The sequence below is a fragment of the Callorhinchus milii genome, unplaced genomic scaffold (assembly GCF_018977255.1).
Source record: "Callorhinchus milii isolate IMCB2004 unplaced genomic scaffold, IMCB_Cmil_1.0 Scaffold22, whole genome shotgun sequence".
In the NCBI taxonomy this organism is placed as follows: domain Eukaryota; kingdom Metazoa; phylum Chordata; class Chondrichthyes; order Chimaeriformes; family Callorhinchidae; genus Callorhinchus; species Callorhinchus milii.
The window spans coordinates 4495837-4515108 of record NW_024704763.1 but is presented as its reverse complement, the minus strand read 5'-3'; the positions used below and the strand labels follow the sequence as shown (position 1 = coordinate 4515108).

The window sequence follows — 19272 nt, the reverse complement described above, 5'->3', positions numbered from 1 at the left end:
TCCAAGCCATGATCTCTTAGTCCAAGCCAGGGTGGCCTAACCTTTTGGCTTCCGAGGGCCGGAGAAGCAATATTTGAGAAATCTCCTCAGGCCCCAAAAGCAATATTTATTTTTGTGTTTCCCTTCCAGAAACATAACATAACATTTATGGGTTATGCAGAGAGCGGGTGGGCCAAATGAAATGGAGGGGAGGTGGCGGATGAGATCGCCAGTCTAGGCTAACTCTCCAGTACTATACCCGGTGCATTTTCAGAGGTGCCATCTATTGAGATGGTAAACCGAGGTCCGTCTTTGTCTAGGTGGGACCTCGCTGGTGGAAAGCCCCTACAAAACGGTCACTTCACTTGACAGTAACTCGTGACAGTAAGAAGTGCGTTTTTGGTGTTTGGATGCATTATAAGAATGGAGTTTCTTCCCACTCACCCTTGTTTATGTGGTCTCTCCTTCGTCTCCCCTCGCGTAACTCGCTTCGTGCTTATTTTGCTTCTCGCAGAGGAAGAAATCAACAACATGAAGAGCGAACTGGAGAAGTACGGAATCCAGATGCCGGCGTTCAGCAAGATCGGCGGAATCCTCGCCAATGAGCTGTCGGTGGACGAAGCGGCCTGTACGTGAGACGCCAGGGTCGGGTGGGTGGGGAGGGGTGGAGTCTCACACGAGGCAGGGGCTCCCGGTATGGGGGTTCCCACCAAACCCTCGGCATCTGATCAGCGACAAGTCACCAACCACTTCTGGTTTGCGAATGTCAGCATCCAGTCCAAAACCCCGGGCAGCCTTAATCCCTGACTTCCTCTGTGTTAGTTTAGGATTCGGGGGCGTTCTTAACATGGAGCTTGAGGGCGAGAGAATTAATTTGCCCATTAGAATTCTCCGATATACACAGTCGGAGATCCAGCTAACGCTCCACCATACCTGGATCCTTTGTCTTACTAAGATCAATGTTCTCAGCAAGCCAGGATTCCCTTTCTCTGTGAGATGATAAATAAACTTTTGAGTGGGTGCCTCTGACCGTTTCATGCGCTCTGGGACAGTACCTTGCGTGAGTGGGCACTATACAAATACAAGTTGTTGTTATTTACAGTGCACGCTGCTGTTATCGCCATCAACGAGGCGGTTGACAAGGGGGTGGCGGAGGAGACTATGGCAGCGATGAGGAACCCCAATGCGATGCTGCATAACCTCGAGCCCAGCCAGGCTTCCGCGTACCAAAGCACCCTCAGCGCAGCCAAGCAGGAGAAGACAGCAAACGCCAGGAACAAGGTGGGCAGCGATTGGTCACGCGCTCTGGCATGTCTGCTTTGGGCCGGGTGTGGGGGGCTGGGGGGAGGGCGAAACGGATGGGTTTCTATCTTGTGTGTGTGTGAGTGAGTGAGAGAGAGTGTGTGTGCGTGTGTTTGAGGGTCTGTATGTCTGAATGTGTGGAAGCTGGGTGAGGATGGGACTAAGGCCTGGCTGTGATGCCCCCTGAGGTACAATACCCTGCCCACAATCACTTTCTGGGCCACTCACACTGTGTACGTGTGTGCGATTGGACATTGCGAGTAATACCAGACATACTGGAGGAACACCCCCCCCCCCCCAACACAAACCAGCTTGTCCTTGGGCTAAGGTTTCTGCGCTCTTTGCCCTGTGACAGATCACAACAGAGAACTCCACGTCCGAGAGAGACGTCTACGAGGAGCTGCTGACTCAGGCCGAAATCCAGGGCAACGTCAACAAAGTCAACCGTGAGTAGGACGAGTGGCCGCTTTGCTTACCGCCCGCGCATGGTAAAATTCCCTGCACCGCCAAAGGCAGCCGTTGTACCCAGGCTGGGGCTGAAGCTTCCCTTGGGGCAGGCTGGAGGCAACACGGTACTGAGGCTCTCGGAGATTCACCGTTTAGCAGCATCTCATCACATTGTGACAACCGGGGGCTCTTTCCACCTGAAGTGAGTCGAAGGTTCGCCTACACAATACACAGTTTGCAATAAATCCTGCAAAGCACTTTGAAGCGATGTGATAAGGCGGGCACTATCAAATGGAACGGTTACTATTGCCATTGTAAGCGGCAGCCTCCACTCAGCCTGTTCGGAGAAGAGGTGAGTGGTGAGCTCAATTGTGCGGTCAGTCACTTTATCAGCCGTGCTGCCACAACTGACCTCAGTGCTGGGGATGGGGGGGTGATATATCAGACAGGCATTCTGTTCCTGAGCGCTATCTCATGCCTCGCCCCCCCCCACCGGAAGATTTGGAGCTGAGGACAGAGTTAGAGCTCAGTTGTCGTGCCCCCTGCCCCCTTAGGGTTGAATGTCCTGCCAATGCTCACTGCGTGGACTCTCACAAGAAAATGGTCAGTTTGGGCAAGCATCATCAAGCGATGTGCCTGACCTGAAACTAGGAAAGTATTCCATTCGTGTGGGTCAGAGTGAGCACCAACCCAGCACTAACATCACTAACCTTGAGAGACACTAAGTAAAGTGAATGTTCCCAACATGTATGTTCAGCAGATCATACAGTTTGCAGCCAATCAGACATTGACAGGCGTGTGTAACAGATCATACAACTGAGCTGTGCGTGTTGTGGTTCCAGTGCAAATCGGCATGCTGGGCGTGGATTCAGCGCTGGAGCAGGGGGATGCCGATGGATTGTATCAAGCTTTGAAGTCACCGGGGCTGAGCCTGCGGGGATTACAGGAAGCCAACAAGGATTGGTACTTCAAACAGCTGATGGCAGACAAGCAGATGAAAGTTCAGGTACAAGCGGGGGGGACAGAACGGGCTCTGCTCAGAACCAATTAGACCTGTTGTAATCTGGTGTCCACTCCTACTCGCATTTGGGGGTGGACATTGAAAGTCCTGTGACACTATTCGCAATGAGAAACAAGTTTCTCCCAGTGCCCTGGTCAACAATCCTCCTGATAAAATTAGTCACTCATTTCATAGGCTGTTTGTGGGAGTTTTGCCAATTGGCTGCCACGTTGGCCTACAAATACATACTCAGTTATTATGGCAGTTACCTCTGAAGCACTTTGAGATATTAATGTGGGTCTTTTTTTTTAGATCAAGGGTTGAGGAAAAGACCAACAGTGCAGGACCCCAGCAAAGAGAGAGTGAGGATGGGGTAACGCAGTGGAAGAGGTTAGGAGACACCAAGTCTGTCGAGTGCGGAGAAAGTAAAGATTGAGGGAGGTGAAGAGTGAGTTTCACAGTGTTAAGGTCCTGGGAAATAAATGAATTAGGAATGAAGGTAGTATGAGTGTTGGTTTCAACACAGTGAGGATGTGGGGAGAAGGAACAGTGTGTATGTAGGATGGAAGGATTCGGAGCTTGAGAGTAACAAGAGGAAAGTTCGGAATAGTATTGATAGTCTACAAAAAAGCAAGAAAGCTTGCATTGAAGAACATAGGTGAGAGAAGGGTTGTCTTGTATCCTGACCAGGAGTACAAAGGAGGTGCTGAAATAGCTGTAGTGTGCTCTAGGGCAGAGTTCCAGTGAAGTACGAGCAGGTTAAAGGTCTTATCCGCATGTTTCCACTGTGGATGAAATGTGGCAACAGGAAGTGTAGCAGAGCCTTAAATCAGGAGGTTACAACAGCCCAAGCGAAGTTCCAAACGCAAATTCCCAGTGGATCGATTCCAATTTCCTGTAAACCATAAAGCTCTGAACCTGCAACATGGCTAACATTTCTCAGGAATTAGTTTTGCAATTTGTTTTGTTTGAATTCTGCCACTTGCTGAGAACCTCTTGAAACATTACACGGCTTAAGATCCATCTCTTTCTTTCCCTGTGTCTCTCTTTTACTTTCTTGCTTGCCTCTCCCATTCATCTTTCTCTCCCCATTTCTTCCTCTCTGACTTACCCGCACAGGGGCAAGGCTCGAATGAGCCTCTCCGGAAGGAGGAGTTACAATATGGAGTCGACCGAGCCAACGAGGATGCGACTAGATATCTGAAGAGTGAGTACACTGGGATGATCTCTAGACACAGAGCAGTTAGTTTGACATGGACCCTAACTTTGGTTCATTGGATTGAAACACGTTTGACATTTGCTGAACATACAGATGCAGACAATCATCAGTGTCCTAATATTTAGGGGTGTTGAGATCCTCTGCACAGTTTTCTCCCATTATTATTTCCTACCTCCAAGCCCTTTCGCTGAATACCTACCCCACATCACGCCAGGGTTTGAGCTCAGAAACGTCATGCTTTGAATGAGAAGCCAAAGTGAGGTCTCATCTGTTTATTTAGGTGAAAGATCCCATGACATTATTCAAAGAGAAGGGCGTGTCCTGGCCAAATATCCTCCAGAGCAGTTAGTCATCCACTTCTGTTCATGGCCATTACAATACGCAAATGAGCTACCTATGAATACAGAATCCTCCCAGCTCCTGTTAACCCTGTAAGCCAAAACCCTAACGGGTAGAGTGGTCTTCTTGATAGAAAGATTGCTATCAATGGCAAACTATGCGTTTTTAGCTGATTAGACTCCAGCAGTACCCCAACGCACACTCTGGGGACCCCAATCCTTGGTTCTTGCCGACCTGCCCCAAATACTAACTGGAATTAGATAAGCAGAGAGAGTGCGCACTCCATTCCAAAAATTTATCTCTGGAATTTTCATGTGTGGCATTCTCAGTTTGGTTTGGATACTCTTAAGCAACGGTGATGGGTTTCCGCAGGTGTCAAGACACCCGACTGACCCCAAAAAAATGAATACAGTAACTACACATGACAGCAGTTCCCTGTGACGCACTTTGAAAAATGTCAACACTATAATAGCATTGATCGTTCTCCTCAGAAAAGGCCAAGGGGAAAATTTGGTTTGGGTGAGAGAAAGAAACAAGGAAGTTGAACACTGTGTGATGATGTTTTGCCACAAAAAGGTGATTTGGTGCCGTTTTGTACAAAGAATAGTGGGGCCATCTAGCGGTGCAAAAATAACAGTGCAACAACCCAAACACTGGCCCAGCCCCCACATTCCTGTAGAAACTGAGGGATTCAGAAATCAGTGTAAGTAAGATTGGCATTGTTATCCAGTGACATCGTCAACATTATTATTGTATTATATTATTATTATATATATATTATTATATAGCTGGGAGCAATGTGGGTGGAAGGCATGTGAGTTAGCACACGGAGGAGGGTTTCAGCCTGAAGTTAAGCCAAAGCCTAAAAAGTGACTTGAGGCCAGGTCAAACACACACACACACACACACACACACACACACCTTTCGGCTCAGCATTGCTGGGCGATTATAATGATTACTTTTCAAATTAAAATTATATGGATTTCATTTTCACGCAGTGTGTCTAAGGTAAACATGGAAGGCTTGAATTGAATGGATTCAACTCTGGCCGTTTTTTCTCTTTACCCAGTTTCAGTGTGAAGTAATTTATTTTCTCTGTTTATCGAGGCAGGAACGTGCTCTCAATTTACACTGGCACCTTGTGTGTGTGTGTGTGTGTGTGTGTGTGTGTGTGGAGGAAGGGGGTGATTTTTTTTTCGCCTCCTGAAACAGTCGTCCCTTTACCCCTGCCCCCAGCCCCCACTCCCTCACCCCACACAACGTAGTTATTCACTTCACAGCTGTTCGAAGTGACTTTTCTTGGGGAAATTGGCTGCTGCGTTGACATCGGTAAAATGGGTTGATTCCGGTGTGACAAAGGAAGGGGTGGTTCTGTGTTGTAGTGCTGGATGCCGTGGCGAGAGTCAACGCTGCGATAAGGAAGGGTGTGCCGGAGGAGACGGTGGCGGGACTGATGGACCGCGATGCACAGCTGCCCGACGTGTACCCGTTTGCGGCCGAGCTGTACCAGCGGGAATTGTCCACCCTGCAGCAGCAGAGCAACGAGGTGGGTCCACAAAACCACTGGCTGTGAAGGGGTAAACTGGGTTTGTACACAGGAGCATCGAAGACAAGGTACAGACACCACACCACGTGAAGGCCGCTATATAAATGCAAGTTGTTGTTATTGGTACATTTATACAGTTGGTTAGGTTGGGCTGGAGCTGGGCTATTGAGCCCAGTATGATTACCCCGCGGCAAAAAAGACAGAACGCCCTTCACGTAGGAAAATGTCACAGTGGTGGGGTTGGCCATCGAGCAAGGTTAGAAGGGTGGGAGCCAGTAGAAAGGGCGCAACAGCGACTCCCGCAGCCAATGGTGGGTTGAGGGGGGGGGGGAGTTTTTTAAGCGGCCATTTTTTAAAAAGCACTCAGTTGGCAGCAACGTGGAACAAGGTCCAGAAAATAACCTAAACTGTGACCTGCCCCGAAACTTGGAACGCGACTGTTTTCGAAACATTCTCACTTCTCTCTCAGGGTAACCTGTCGCACGCTGAGCTCTCTGTGGCTGTGGAGATGCTGTCCTCTGTGGCTCTGATCAACCAGGCACTGAACGCAGGCAACACCGCTGGGGTGTGGAAGCAGATCAGTAATTCCGTGACGGGCCTCACCAACGTGGACGAGAACAACGAGCAGCGGTAAGGAGCTGGTCTGTCCCAACTATCCCAACTAATCCAGAACTCCACCGCCCGTATCCTCACCCGCTCGAAACTCCGTACCCCCATCACATCAGTCATCGCCAGGTTCTACTGGCTCCCTAATCACGGAACATATCAGTTTCAGGATCCTCACACTCATCTAGGATTCCTTTCACATCCTGGCACCCCCACTACCTCTCCAACCCACTTACTCCAAACTCCCAAAACCCAGGCTTCACTTGCCTGGCTCCGGCCTCCTGCTTGTCACTCATCCTCTCCGCTCCATCCCAAATTTCAAACTCTCTCCCTCAATCCCTCCGCCTGGCCCCCTACCTTCCCCTTTGTCAGATCGCACCTCAAGACCTTTCTCTTCGACCGCGCTTACGGTCACCTCTTCCCTCCCCACCCCCCCACCCCGGTTCAGTGTTAGGCTCCGCCACTGTTAAGCGCTCTGAAAAGCCACACAGCATGAAGAGAGCGATGTAAGTGCAAATTATTGTTGTGTGCAGCTCTCTCCAATCTCTTGTGTGTTTGTTGTAATGAGTCAGATTGTCCCCCTCCCCTCATCCCCAGGTATGTTGACGAGCTGCTCAGACTGAAAGCCCAGGCACGAGAGGACGGCAATGAGTTTCTGACGTGGAACGACATCCAGGGCTCCGTGGATGGGGTCAACATGGTGGTGCAGGAGGAGCATAACAGTAAGTGTGTTGTTATTGTTATGTAAATGTGTTGTTCATTGCCGGGCCTTTGCGCTCATCAAGTAGAGATCAAAAACAAAGGACCAGCCGGAGGCTGGGCAGTTCCCAGCCAGCACTGACTAGAGGTGATTGCAAAACAAACTCATTAAAAATTTCAGATAATCTTACCTGACAGTGAGATAAAACCTCAGACACAATTATCCTTTCTCTGATTTCCTGCCTTTCAAGTTCTAAAGGACGGCCTTTGTGGCATCAGTAGCTTTGTAACTGTCTTTGTAGATCACCCGGAGTTTCCCATTTTCCAGCTTCTCACCAGCTACCACCCATTTAATAATGCCTCCAAAAAAATAATTTGGTCACTCAATCCACGGCTGTTTGTGGGACATTGCTGTGCGCAGTCGGCTACAGTGTTTCGCCCATAAAATACACAGTCAATCCACTTTAGAATTTATTCTGTGAAGCTTCGAGATGTCTCAACGACTTGATAACAACAACCACAAAACAAGGCACTGCATCAAATACAGGGATTATTATTATTACTTACTATTTTGAGTTGAGAATGAAGGCAGGACACTGAGTCTCCTTCAGGTTTTGGGAGAGAGGTCAGACCTAGATGAGGAAGGGAGTTCCAGAGCCTCGGGGCGTAGTGGCTGAAGGCACGGCCGCCAATGGTGGAGCGGAGGATTCGAGGGACAAGGAGGAGGCCAGACCCGGTGGAGTGAAGGCAACGGGCACTGTTGTGAGGAGAGAGGAGGTCAGAGAGGTCGGAGGGTGCAGAGGAGTGGAGGGATTTGAAGGCAAGAGTGAGGATCTTGAAGTCGAGGACAGTCTGGCAAGGACGGGTAATCGGGGAGCGGAGTTTGGTGCGAGTGAGAATGCGGGCGGCAGAGTTCTGGATGACCTGGATTTTTACAAAATAACAATGCGTCACTTGTGCTTTTAGGAATTGTGGCAATCGGGCTGATAAACGAAGCTGTGGATGAAGGGGACCCTCAGAAAACACTGGAAGCTCTGCTCATGCCCTCCGCCAAGCTTGCCGACGTGGAACGTCCCGTCGCTCAGCATTACCAGGAAACTCTGATCCGGGCCAAGCGAGAGAAAGCGCAGGTAAAGAGGCCTCGTCACACACTAGCACGACTCAGCCCCAAGAGTCATGTCACGAACTGAGCCGAGCGAGCAGCTCTGATCACGTTGAGACGTGCATTGGGATCTGGCATTTGCTGAGCTCGCTGTTTTACTCCTTTTCCCATTTCTTAAACTCAGTCTGGCTCTGTCAGTAGGACTCTCGCCTCCGAGTCTCTGGCTGTGGGTTCAAACCTCACATCAGGACTTTTAACTCAAAGGCTACGCTGATGCTCCAGTGCAATGCTAGGAGAGCGGTGCACTGATGGAGGTGCCATCATCAGACCAGATGTTAAACCAAGGTCCTGACTGCTTGTTCAGGTGGACTTTAAAGATCCCATTGGGGTGTTCAAAAAGAGAAGGGTGTTCTGGACAGCAATTCCCCCGGATAAAATTATCATTGCCTAGAAACACACAGTCAGTCACAACACTGCACAGTCAAATTCTGTGAAACGCTTTGAGACATCTTAATGATGTGATAAGTCTATACCAAATGTATTATTATGATGATTATTATTATCATTCACTTCATGGCAGTTTGTGGGACAGCCCCATGCGACCTATTTTGTTGATGAATGCTGCAATCAATTTGCAGGATTCACCTACAAAATAAATAGTCACTTCACTTCACCGTAGATCCTGTAAAGTGCTTTAACCCATCCTTTTGAGTGCTTCAAAGGTGCTATATCAAACACAAGAATGATCATAATTAACTAATGAGGGAGGAAAGGAAAATTAGCCTGGTTCACTATCTAGTGCGGGGGTGGCCAACCTTCGGCCCATAATTATTATTATTATCCAGGCATTAATACAAAATGGGGACTGGGCTTCAGGAATAAAAGGGTTAACAAGGCTGCACTTACACTTGGCTTGGCCAGTGAACCAGATAATCCTTCCAGTGTCTGGAATTTCCCTGCAGGGCAGCCACACTGGAAAGAGAATTTCCAACTTTAGAAAACTCCAGTCATTCAGAAAAATAAAGTGTATATTCAGGAATAAATGACTCTGTGCAAAGATAGAGAGAGAGAGAGAGAGAACTTCCATTTATGGCCCTCCTCTCCACTAACTCATTAAATCGACTGTTAGAGTTTAATCCATGACCAGCCCAGTGAGTAGCAGGGGCTGGAATCTCGCCAGACCGGTTCTGTCTGTGCTATCTCAGCTGAAGAGCCATTTCCTCCTATCTCATTCCACTACGACATTCATTAACCTTTGGATTCATGGCTGTTTAAACTCTCTCACTCTCTCTCTCTCAACTCCCGAAAGGTGCTCGCTGGGATGTTGGGTGAGGACAGAATCAGGTCTGCAGTTATTTCCCGCTGACCTTCACTGACAACCACTTGCATTTATACAGCACCTTTCACATGGTGTAAAGTCTTGGAGCTTTAAAGTTACTGATGTGAGGTTCAGATGGGGCTTCCTGAGTAATTTCCCATGGCGTCTCCCACCACCACACTCGGAGTCCACCCCCACCCGTTTCCCACAGATGATAGCCTCCAATAATGCCCAACCACCTCTCTCTGAGTATCTTTGCTATGTCATTGATTTTACGGTGGATTGTGGAGAAAGAAAGCTAGATAGCTCACAGTGCAGGCAGACACGGTATTGTCAGAGCTGCCGTCCATCAGTTGACAGTAAACCAAGGTCCCATCTGTCCATTCGAGGGAAACGTTGAAGATCCTGCAATGCAGGGAAGTGCCAGTTGGTGTAGCTCCTGTTGAGGGTGGGGGCTTGGGCCGTGAAATCCCATAGAGTAGTGGTTAGCTATTCGCCTCACAAGCAAGAGGACTGGGGTTTGATTATGGGGCAGGGCAAAACCTTAGACAAGTTTCCTTACTCCACGCGCCTCTGTTTACCAAGCAGCAAGCAGGAACCCGGTTACTAGTCGATTGCCCGATCGCTTTTTGGGGGTAATAGTCCCTCACAAAATTTGGTCACCCAGTCCACAACTGGTTGTGGAACACTGCTGTGCGCAATTGGCTGCTGTGTTTCGTCACAAAATACAGTCAATCTACTTCACAATATTTTCTGTGAGGGGCTTTGAGACGTCTCAATGACACGGTGAGGCATTAATTCAAATGCGAGGATTATTACTATGGTGTTGAGGGGGTGGGGGGTGCGGGGGCCGAGCCTGTGCTGTCTGCCTGGTTGCTTGTCTCTTTTTGAACACGTCTCCGTCAGTGTGGGGAGTGGCTGGGTCTGGCTCGGTTGGAGTTGGAACAATCAAGGCTTAGAGAGCAGTTGCTGCCAGAGGCTCCTGGATCAACACAGCAACGCCCAGTGCACACAAAGAAGCCTTCAGCACAGGGCGAGTGCCGGTGGCTGCCCCATCCCCCAAACAACCTTGTCTGTTTAGTTCAGGCAAATCGCATAGTGTGTGACAGAGGCAGCCACTCCTCCACAGCTCTCTGACCTTCTGGGATATTCAGTAGGTTACAAGGTGCGACTGAATCCAACGAACGATCGACGATGCTTCCTGTTTCTATTCTAAGTTGGGGCCACAAGGACACAGGGAGCTCAGTGAAGTGACTGCACGCACACATGCCTCTGGGCATAACTGTGTTTATGTATAATAATAATTAATAAATAATAATCCTCGCATTTGATATAGCACTTTTTATCATGTCGTTGAGACGCCTCAAAGCGTTTCACAGAATGCATTGCAAAGTGGATTGACCGTGGCCACTTGTGATGAGTTCCCGGAGGGAGCCCGTGAAACTATCCCCCCTAAACCCGGGGAGCGCAAGGGAAACAAAGTTTAACAGGACAGTTTTGTTTTCAAATATGTTTTCTAAAATGCAGAAGGCTTTCATTATTTTAATGATGCGTTTCCCACACCCAGGACACATGGAATAACTAATAATAATCCATGTGTTTGGTACAGCACCTTCCACGTCGGAAAGACGTCTCAAAGCCCTTCACAGTATTTACTGTTAAGTGTAGTGACTGTCTATTTTGTAGCAGAATGGTGCGGGACATAAAACAACATTCCATTCCAACAATCTCTCGCTGGAATTTCCATGTGTAGGTGGGAATGCATCGAATTCTCAGCTTGGTTTGGATACTCTTAAGCAACGGTGATGGGTTTCCGCAGGTGTCAGACCCCCCCCCCCCCAAACAAAAAATAAAGGAAGGATAGTGAGGCATCGGGCTGTGTGGAAGAGAAGCTGCTTTGTCTGAACCTGCCTCACATGTGAGGCTCTGCCTGCGCACAGGGAGCGGCTGCTTCTGATCTGTATCCCTTTGAGAGTGCAACACAAGGTCCTGTGTGTATGTGTGTGCACAGCGGGTGAGGCCACGCACACACACAGCCCAGCATTCTCGGTGTGTCAGAGAGAGGTGCCGCGGCTCCCTCTGCTGGTGAATGTGTTAGACCTGGTCTGTGTGATGTAGCCACGCGGTCCTGTCCGTCTGCCTGTTCAGGAGGACGCTAAAGTCTCCATGGCACCGTTCGAAAGAGAGGGGTGTTTTCTCCTGGCGTCCTGGCCAACAATCCCCCCCCCACCCCCCAAATAAAATTGGTCACTCGTTTCATGGCTGTTTGTGGGTCATTGCTGTGTGCAATTGGCTGCCGTGTTTCACCCACAAAATACACAAAGTCACTCCATTTTACACCTAAATCCTGTGAAGTTCTTTTGAGACATCCTTCCAATGTGGTAAGGCGCTATATGAAATGCAAGGATTATTATTATTAAATAAAGCACAGGAGGAGGCCATTTGTTACACTGACCGAAAGAGAGTGTCATCTCCACCACTGGAGCAAACTGCTTAGATCCCAATTTCCTGCACTTTCCCCACAACTTTCAAATTGTTTCTCTTTGAACACTCATCCAATTCCCTTTTAAATGCCATCATGGTCTCAACCGCAGTATTATCTGTGACAAAGCAATTCTGGTTTCTAATATCCTCCCTGCCTGAAAAAGCCTCTTCCTTCCCCCTAGTTAGCTCTTCCAGTGACAAGCCAGAGATTTACCCAGAACGTAGGAACAAGACATTAAATCCTTTTTGTTTTTAAACCGTCTCACCCTAACCCTGTTCCTCACTCCCTTCTCTATCTAACTTGTCCCCTGGCCACCATTTAGACTGTCTACATCAATTCTCTTCCCTGGGAGCTGATTACCAGAAGGACGATAACGGATTTGTGTTTTTACCTGGCATAGAGTTTTTATCCTAACTTATTTCCCCTTTAATTAAAAAGGGTTGCGTTACTCCACTGATCAGTGGGTCTGACCCCACCCCCCACCACTCTTGGCCGCTGATGTCTGTGTCTTTCTGCAGGAGATGATGGATGACTCTGCTGTGCTCTGGCTCGATGAGATCCAGGACACCATCTGGAAATCCAACCGGGAGACACAGGAAGCTGCCAAATGTGAGTGATCAACAGCAACGGCAGAACTGTTAAAGGCTTGCGATACCTGCCCTAAGAGCAGCACCCAATGTGGGCACAGAGCAGGACAGTCCTGCTCCCGGTCCAGTGTTGACTTTACTCATCTCAGCAGGGCAGCAGAACAACAATTTGCCCTTATGTAGCATCTTTCACATCGGATCAAAGTCCCAAAGATGATGATGATCTCCAAGAAGACAGGAAAGCGGGGTGGTGTGGTGGGGAGGTGGGTGCAGGGATGTTGGGGAGAAGTCAAAAGACGTGGTCAAAGGAATATGTTTTTTTTTAAATGGCCACCTACAAAACGTGATCCAAGTCGTGGGTCACTCAATGCATGTTTGTGGGACACTGCTGTGCACAATCGGCTGCCGCGTTTCACCCACTAAAAATACGCAGTCAATCCATTTCACAAAATATTCTGTGAAGCGCTTTGAGATGGCTCAACAACACGATGAGGCGCTATATCAAATGCAAGGTTTATTATTTTAGTACAAAGAGGGTTTTGAAGGCGGAGAGAGAGAAGGTGCAAGGAGAAGGGAATTTGGGGTTGGGGGTGGGGAGAGTTCCAGAGAGCAACGTTGCAGTGGATGAATCCTCGGCCACCAACGGTGGAACAGAGGGAGCGAGGAACAAGCAGTTATAATAATAATAATAATAATTTGTGGAGTCCTGTAGCTCAGTGGTTAGAGCACTCGCTTTGCAAGCGAGAGATCTGAGTTCAATTCCAGGCAGAGGGCGAAACCTTGGGCAAGTTTCCTTACTCCACACAGAGCCTAATAATAATCCCTCCAAAACCCAAAACAATAATAAATTGGTCATTTTCAATCTACAACTGTTTGTGGGACATTGCTGTGCGCAATTGGCTGCCGCGTTCGCCCACAAATATACAGTCAATTCACTTTTCAGTGTGTTCTGTGAAGCGCTTTGGGACGTCCTCCCGACGTGAAAAGCGCTATATCAAATGCAAGGATTATTATTATTATAAGCAGTTGACCCGATTTGGAAGAGCAAAGGGCATGGGAAGGAGAAAAGGGCCGGAGAACGCAGCAAAGGCAACAGAAGCGCTGAAGCTAACAGTAGCCAACCACACACCCTTCCTGCTCCTGATCAACTAACTCATTACACTTAGCCAGTGAGTGTGTGACGGGGCTGTGGGGGCTGAATATGAGTGATTGATATTGAAAGTATACATAGGAGATCAGGAGGTCACTGCTCCAGAGGTGACTTTCTAATGTCCTTTCACTGTACCTGCCCCTCTTTTGTGTTTTGTGTCACAAGGAAATTCCTTTGTTTCCTCTTTCAGTTTCACAGGGGCTGCTGCACATCAATGAAGCGGTGGATTGTGGTGACACAGCCCAGACACTGAGCGCTCTGCGTTCTCCCGATGTCGGCCTGTACGGAGTGACCTCTGAGTGCGACGATACCTACCAACAGGAGCTGACTGAAGCCAAGCAGCTCAAAAGGACAGAGGGTGCGTGAGGTGTTTGTACTGCACAGCGATGTTATCTATACGCTTAACCTTGCTCGTGACAGGGTGTGAGTGAGATCGTACAGGCATTGTCATGCTTTTTCTGTGCTTTTTACACAAGTATGTGTCATTTTGCTTTTGCCGGCATGTGTTTGTGTGCCCATCTGTGTACGTTTTATTAGAAGTGACTGAAACTGGATATTTGTGAGTTCCTGTTTTTGAATATGTCTTTCTGTGTGTGTTTGCGTATGTGTGTGTGTTTGCCTGTATGCACGAGTAGGTGTAGACGTGTGTATTTTGTGCCTACGTGTGTCTGTTGGTGCAGCTTCACTGAAGACATCACAGCACGGCTCTCACTCTCTCTGAATGACTCAGTTCCTCCGCGGATTACAAACACTGACCTGCGATCAACCTGGTTCTCTGACCCTTTGATCTGCAGGTGACAATGGCAGTGATTGGGTCAAGCACTGGGTAAAGGGAGGCTATCACTACTACTTCAACCTGAGCACAAAGGAGGGCACCTGGGAAGAGCCAGCGGACTTCGTCCAGAACAACACACAGCTGAGTAAGGAGGAAATCCAGGTATGGAGGACGGGGAGCCCACAGTTCGGGTGCAACGCTGCCCCCAGATCTGGACCTCAGCTCCTCTTTTGTGAGCTTCTCTCTCAGTGGTAGTAACCAGTCGGCTCTCACTTCTTGCCCCTCAGTCGACCATCTCCGGAGTGACCGCTGCCTATAACCGAGAGCAGCTATGGATGGCCAACGAGAGCCTGATTGCGAAGCTGCAGGCGAGGTGCAGGGGTTACCTGGTGCGGAGGGATCTGTCCAACCGCCTGCAGTTCCTCAAGAAACAGCAGCCGGCTATCGTCTGCATCCAGGTAGGAACCGGCCAAACTCCACAGTGATCGCTCAAACCGGCTGAGATGGGTTTCCAAGTGCGACGGACAACCAGCCCAGGGAACTAGACGAGAGCACCATGATCCTGAGTGACGAGCACTACTGAATGGGGGATGATGGGGGGTTGGGGGCGAGGGTTTTAGAGAGATGGAGCAAAAAGAAGCAGAGCCCAAACTCCCAATAATTCATTGCATGAGGTTACACATGGTCTTCTCTCTTCCACAGTCCAACTGGAGAGGTTATAAGCAGAAGAAGACGTATAAAAATCGAATGCAATACCTGAAAGACAATGGAGAGTCTGTAGTGAAGGTAAAATAATGCATAATAGTGTGTATGTGTAATGTTGCTGTCAGTGGTGTTATGTGTAATGTAACATGCAACTTTGTCTTTTTTTTTTGGTCAGCCGAGTGTCTGACATATGCAAAAACCCGTCACCGTACTTAAGAGTATCCTAACTAAGCTGAGAATTCCATGCATTCCCACCTACACATGGAAATTCCAGAGATAGATTCTTGGAAGGAAATGCGCACACTCCCTGGAGGGACGCAAAACTCAGTCATGTTAGTGTTATGTGCGACGTAACCTGTGACATACCTTCCAGGCAGTGTGACGTACAGTGTAGTTTCCAGTAGCATTGCTTGTAGGTAAATCACGTGTATATCCCAGATGTGTTATGAGTAAAAAGCTAGGGAACCTCCTGTGTTGTGTTCACACCTCGGCCACGCTGGGCCTAGAGTTGTGGTGTTGTAGCCCAGCCGAGCCCTGGTCTCTTCCAGTCTCTTGCCTCAGCAGAAATATACTGAGGTGTGAGGCAGCCTTTCACTTACATTTTGAAAGATGCTTATTTCTCCCCTCAACTGTCTTATCAAACGATTCGAATCAAAGAACCTTCCTGTTCCAATGTAGCCAGCACCTAGATTCCTCTTCAGTAGATCAATGCAAGGAAATATCCCAGTATGTGCCAGGATATTTCCCCCCCACCCACGTCTGAACCATCCTCTCTTGATACAGATTCAGTCGATGGTGAGAATGCACCAGGCAAGGAAGAGATATCGCGATCGGCTCAAGTACTTCAAAGACCATGTAAGTTTTTACCTTCTGTCACAGTGATTCTGCTACAACCTTCCTTCCACTCATTGCCCTGGATATTTTTAACAGTTATGTGTTTTCCTTTACAGGTCAATGATATCGTTAAGATACAGGCTTTCATCCGAGCAAACAAAGCCAGAGATGACTACAAAACCCTCAGTGAGTGTGGGACAAACATTCAGCGACTCTGTGACTTAATTCAGTCAGAGGTTGATTCACACAGACGGCAGGTCTCAGGGTTCAATTCACTTTCTACTGAGTGATCTGATCTCAGCTGGGGGTGGGGGGGGTGGGCTGTCACTGCTACAATTGCCCCGAGTGCCATTCAGTTAAGGAGGGAGGGAATCGAGCAGAGTTGCTACCCTCATGTTATCAAGATATACACAGCGGTGGTGAAATAACAGGCCTGGTCAGTCCCACTCCCACTCCAAACACCCTCTAATAATAATAATAATCCTTGCGTTTGACAATAGTGCCTTATCACATTGTTAAGACGTCTCAAAGCTCTTTGTAAAGTAGATTTACATTATATTCAAAATATCTACAACAACAACAACTTGGGTTTATATAGCGCCCTCCATGCCGGACGGTGTCTCAGAGGGCTTCACAGTAACAGATCCCGGGGCCCCTCTACCCTCCACCCCTCTTGATTCCAACCTCAGCTCGGGTGCAAACCCTTAACTGTCCAGCACCTTGAACCGTTGTTCTGACGTGAAAGGCCCTGTATGAATGTAATTGGTTGTTGTTGTTGGTCTGTGGTTCAGTGACTGCGTTGCAGTTGAGGACGGCTCAGCTTCTCTCCCTGTGCAGTTCCTCACTGTCTGCTCCGCTTCCCCCTCTGACAGTCAGCGCTGAGCAGCCCCCCATGGCCGTGGTCAGGAAGTTTGTCCACCTGTTGGATCAGAGTGACCAGGATTTCCAGGAGGAGATGGAGCTGATGCGGATGAGGGAGGAGGTGGTCACGCTGATCCGCTCCAACCAGCACCTGGAAAACGACCTGAACCTCATGGACATCAAGATCGGCCTCCTGGTCAAAAACAAGATCACACTGCAGGTAACGGGAACCTGGGAATGTCACAGCACAGGGAATCCAGTTTGTCACACGCAAAGGAATCTGGAAATAACACAGCACAGGGAATCTGGGAATGTCACAGTGCGGGGAATCCGGGAATGTCGCACTGTTGGGAGACGTGGGGATGATTCTGGGCTCAGGACGGGGGTAACACTCACTCGTGTCTCCCCATCTCCTCCAGGACGTGGTTTCACACAGCAAGAAACTGACCAAGAAGAACAAGGGGCAGCTGTCTGACATGATGATGATGAACAAGCAAAAGGGAGGCCTGAAGGCACTGAGCAAAGAGAAACGCAAGAAGCTGGAGGCTTACCAGAATCTCTTCTACCTCCTCCAGGTGACAGCCTTCCCTCTCCCACCCTCTCTGCTGTAATGAGTGACTGGGAATCTTGGGATTATATTCCCCAGAGTTAAGGAGGTTAATGGGTGATCTGGTTGAGATATTTAAAATAACAAAAGGAATTGACGATCCAGACAGGGACACCTCTGGTAGAGGGATCCAAAACACAGGATCATGCTCTTAGTTAGAACTAGAAGTGAGTTCAGAAAGCAGTTTATTCCCCACGGAGGGTTGTCACAAATTGGACCTCATTGCTCCAGAGGCCGAATCTTTTAGTGTGTTTAAAAGGCAGATGGCTAAATACTTGGGAAGTAAGGGTATTAAGGGATGTGGGGAAAAGGCGAGCAAATGGAAAGAGCAGATCTGAAATGTTCTAATACATGCTCTTAATGGGCTGAATGGCTTCCTCCTGTCCCTAGGGTTGGGTGTTACTGTGTGGGATACTTAATCCTTCATTGAGCAGCACTATGGGACGACCTCCCCGATGTGAAAGGCGGTACATGAATGCAATTTGTCGTCGTCGTTGTTTGCGGGTCACCTGCTCGTCAGGGTTACTAACTGCACCCACATCAGCAGCGAGAGCAATCAACAGGCTCAGGTCCATCCATACTTCAGCGTTTTTGCTGCCTTAATGTTTAATCTTCTGTAATAAATTTAAATCTAAACATAAACGGACATTCTTTTCAGACCAACCCGACCTACCTGGCCAAGCTGATCTTCCAGATGCCGCAAAACAGATCCACCAAGTTCATGGACTCTGTCATCTTCACGCTGTATAACTACGCCTCCAACCAGAGAGAGGAGTACCTCTTGCTCAAGCTCTTTAAGACGGCACTGCAGGAAGAGATCAAGTACGTACCGCACTCAAGACAAAGCTCCAGCTCAGTGACAGGGGGAAACACTGAACTGTCAGAGGACCTGGCTTTCACATGAGATCTTACACCAAGGGCCTGTTTACCTGTTCTTCTTAAAGATTGTGTGACACTGTTGGAAAAGAGAACAGGGTTTCTCCCATTGCTAATCAACCAGATGAATTGATCATTCACTTCATAGCTGTTTTGTGGATCTTTGATGTGCACAAAACTGGCTGTCACATTTGCCCACAAAAAAGGGTCACCATGGTTACCGTAAAGCACTTTGAGGCATTTTATTGTTATAGGCGGCACTGTATTAAATACAAATTCTTTCATGCACTCCCAGCCCAGTCACTGTTCAGGTTCCTGAGATCATTCCTCAAGTTCAAACGTCAGCCTGGCCCTGAACATCCATCCTTCCTTGCACAGGGTGTCCTGTGTCGTAGGTTAACAATAGGATAAGACTGAGCTTCCTCAATGGCTCACTTGGTAAATTCACAATCCAGTGCATAGCTGAGCCCCACAGAGCAGAGCAGGAAAGAAGCAGCTTTGATCCCTGATCTCGGTTGAGGCGATGACAGAGCCTGTGCAATCAGCCTCAGGGCTAAGCCAGGGTTCCAGTTCTGTTGGTAAATGTTTGTCAAGTGAGATCAGGCTAACGTTTGAACTTGAGGAATGATCTCGGGAACCTGAACAGTGACTGGGCTGGGAGTGCATGAAATAATTTGTATTTGCACTGGGCTTGGCTGAGTTACCACCCACAGACACAGAAGAAAAAGCTTGGACTAGAGCTATGTTGATGTGAGGGGAGATGAACTCAAATTATAGATTGCAATAGACGCAAAAGCGCCATCTCCCTTCGGTGCTAATCACACTTAACAGGAAA

General features: G+C 48.5%; 1 protein-coding gene across 1 annotated transcript in view; it reads left to right on the top strand.

The window, feature by feature from the left end:
• Positions 1-19272, top strand: part of iqgap1 (IQ motif containing GTPase activating protein 1) — a 52534-nt gene that overhangs the window by 21881 nt on the left and 11381 nt on the right. The window contains exons 6-24 of the mRNA XM_007908647.2: positions 494-607; positions 1082-1260; positions 1637-1727; positions 2571-2734; positions 3848-3935; positions 5669-5832; positions 6302-6462; positions 7036-7160; positions 8104-8267; positions 12561-12651; positions 13970-14137; positions 14574-14716; positions 14842-15012; positions 15257-15340; positions 16043-16114; positions 16210-16279; positions 16966-17174; positions 17374-17529; positions 18220-18383. Coding sequence (XP_007906838.2) covers positions 494-607; positions 1082-1260; positions 1637-1727; positions 2571-2734; positions 3848-3935; positions 5669-5832; positions 6302-6462; positions 7036-7160; positions 8104-8267; positions 12561-12651; positions 13970-14137; positions 14574-14716; positions 14842-15012; positions 15257-15340; positions 16043-16114; positions 16210-16279; positions 16966-17174; positions 17374-17529; positions 18220-18383 — 2578 coding nt within the window. The remainder of the gene's footprint in view (positions 1-493; positions 608-1081; positions 1261-1636; positions 1728-2570; positions 2735-3847; positions 3936-5668; positions 5833-6301; positions 6463-7035; positions 7161-8103; positions 8268-12560; positions 12652-13969; positions 14138-14573; positions 14717-14841; positions 15013-15256; positions 15341-16042; positions 16115-16209; positions 16280-16965; positions 17175-17373; positions 17530-18219; positions 18384-19272) is intronic.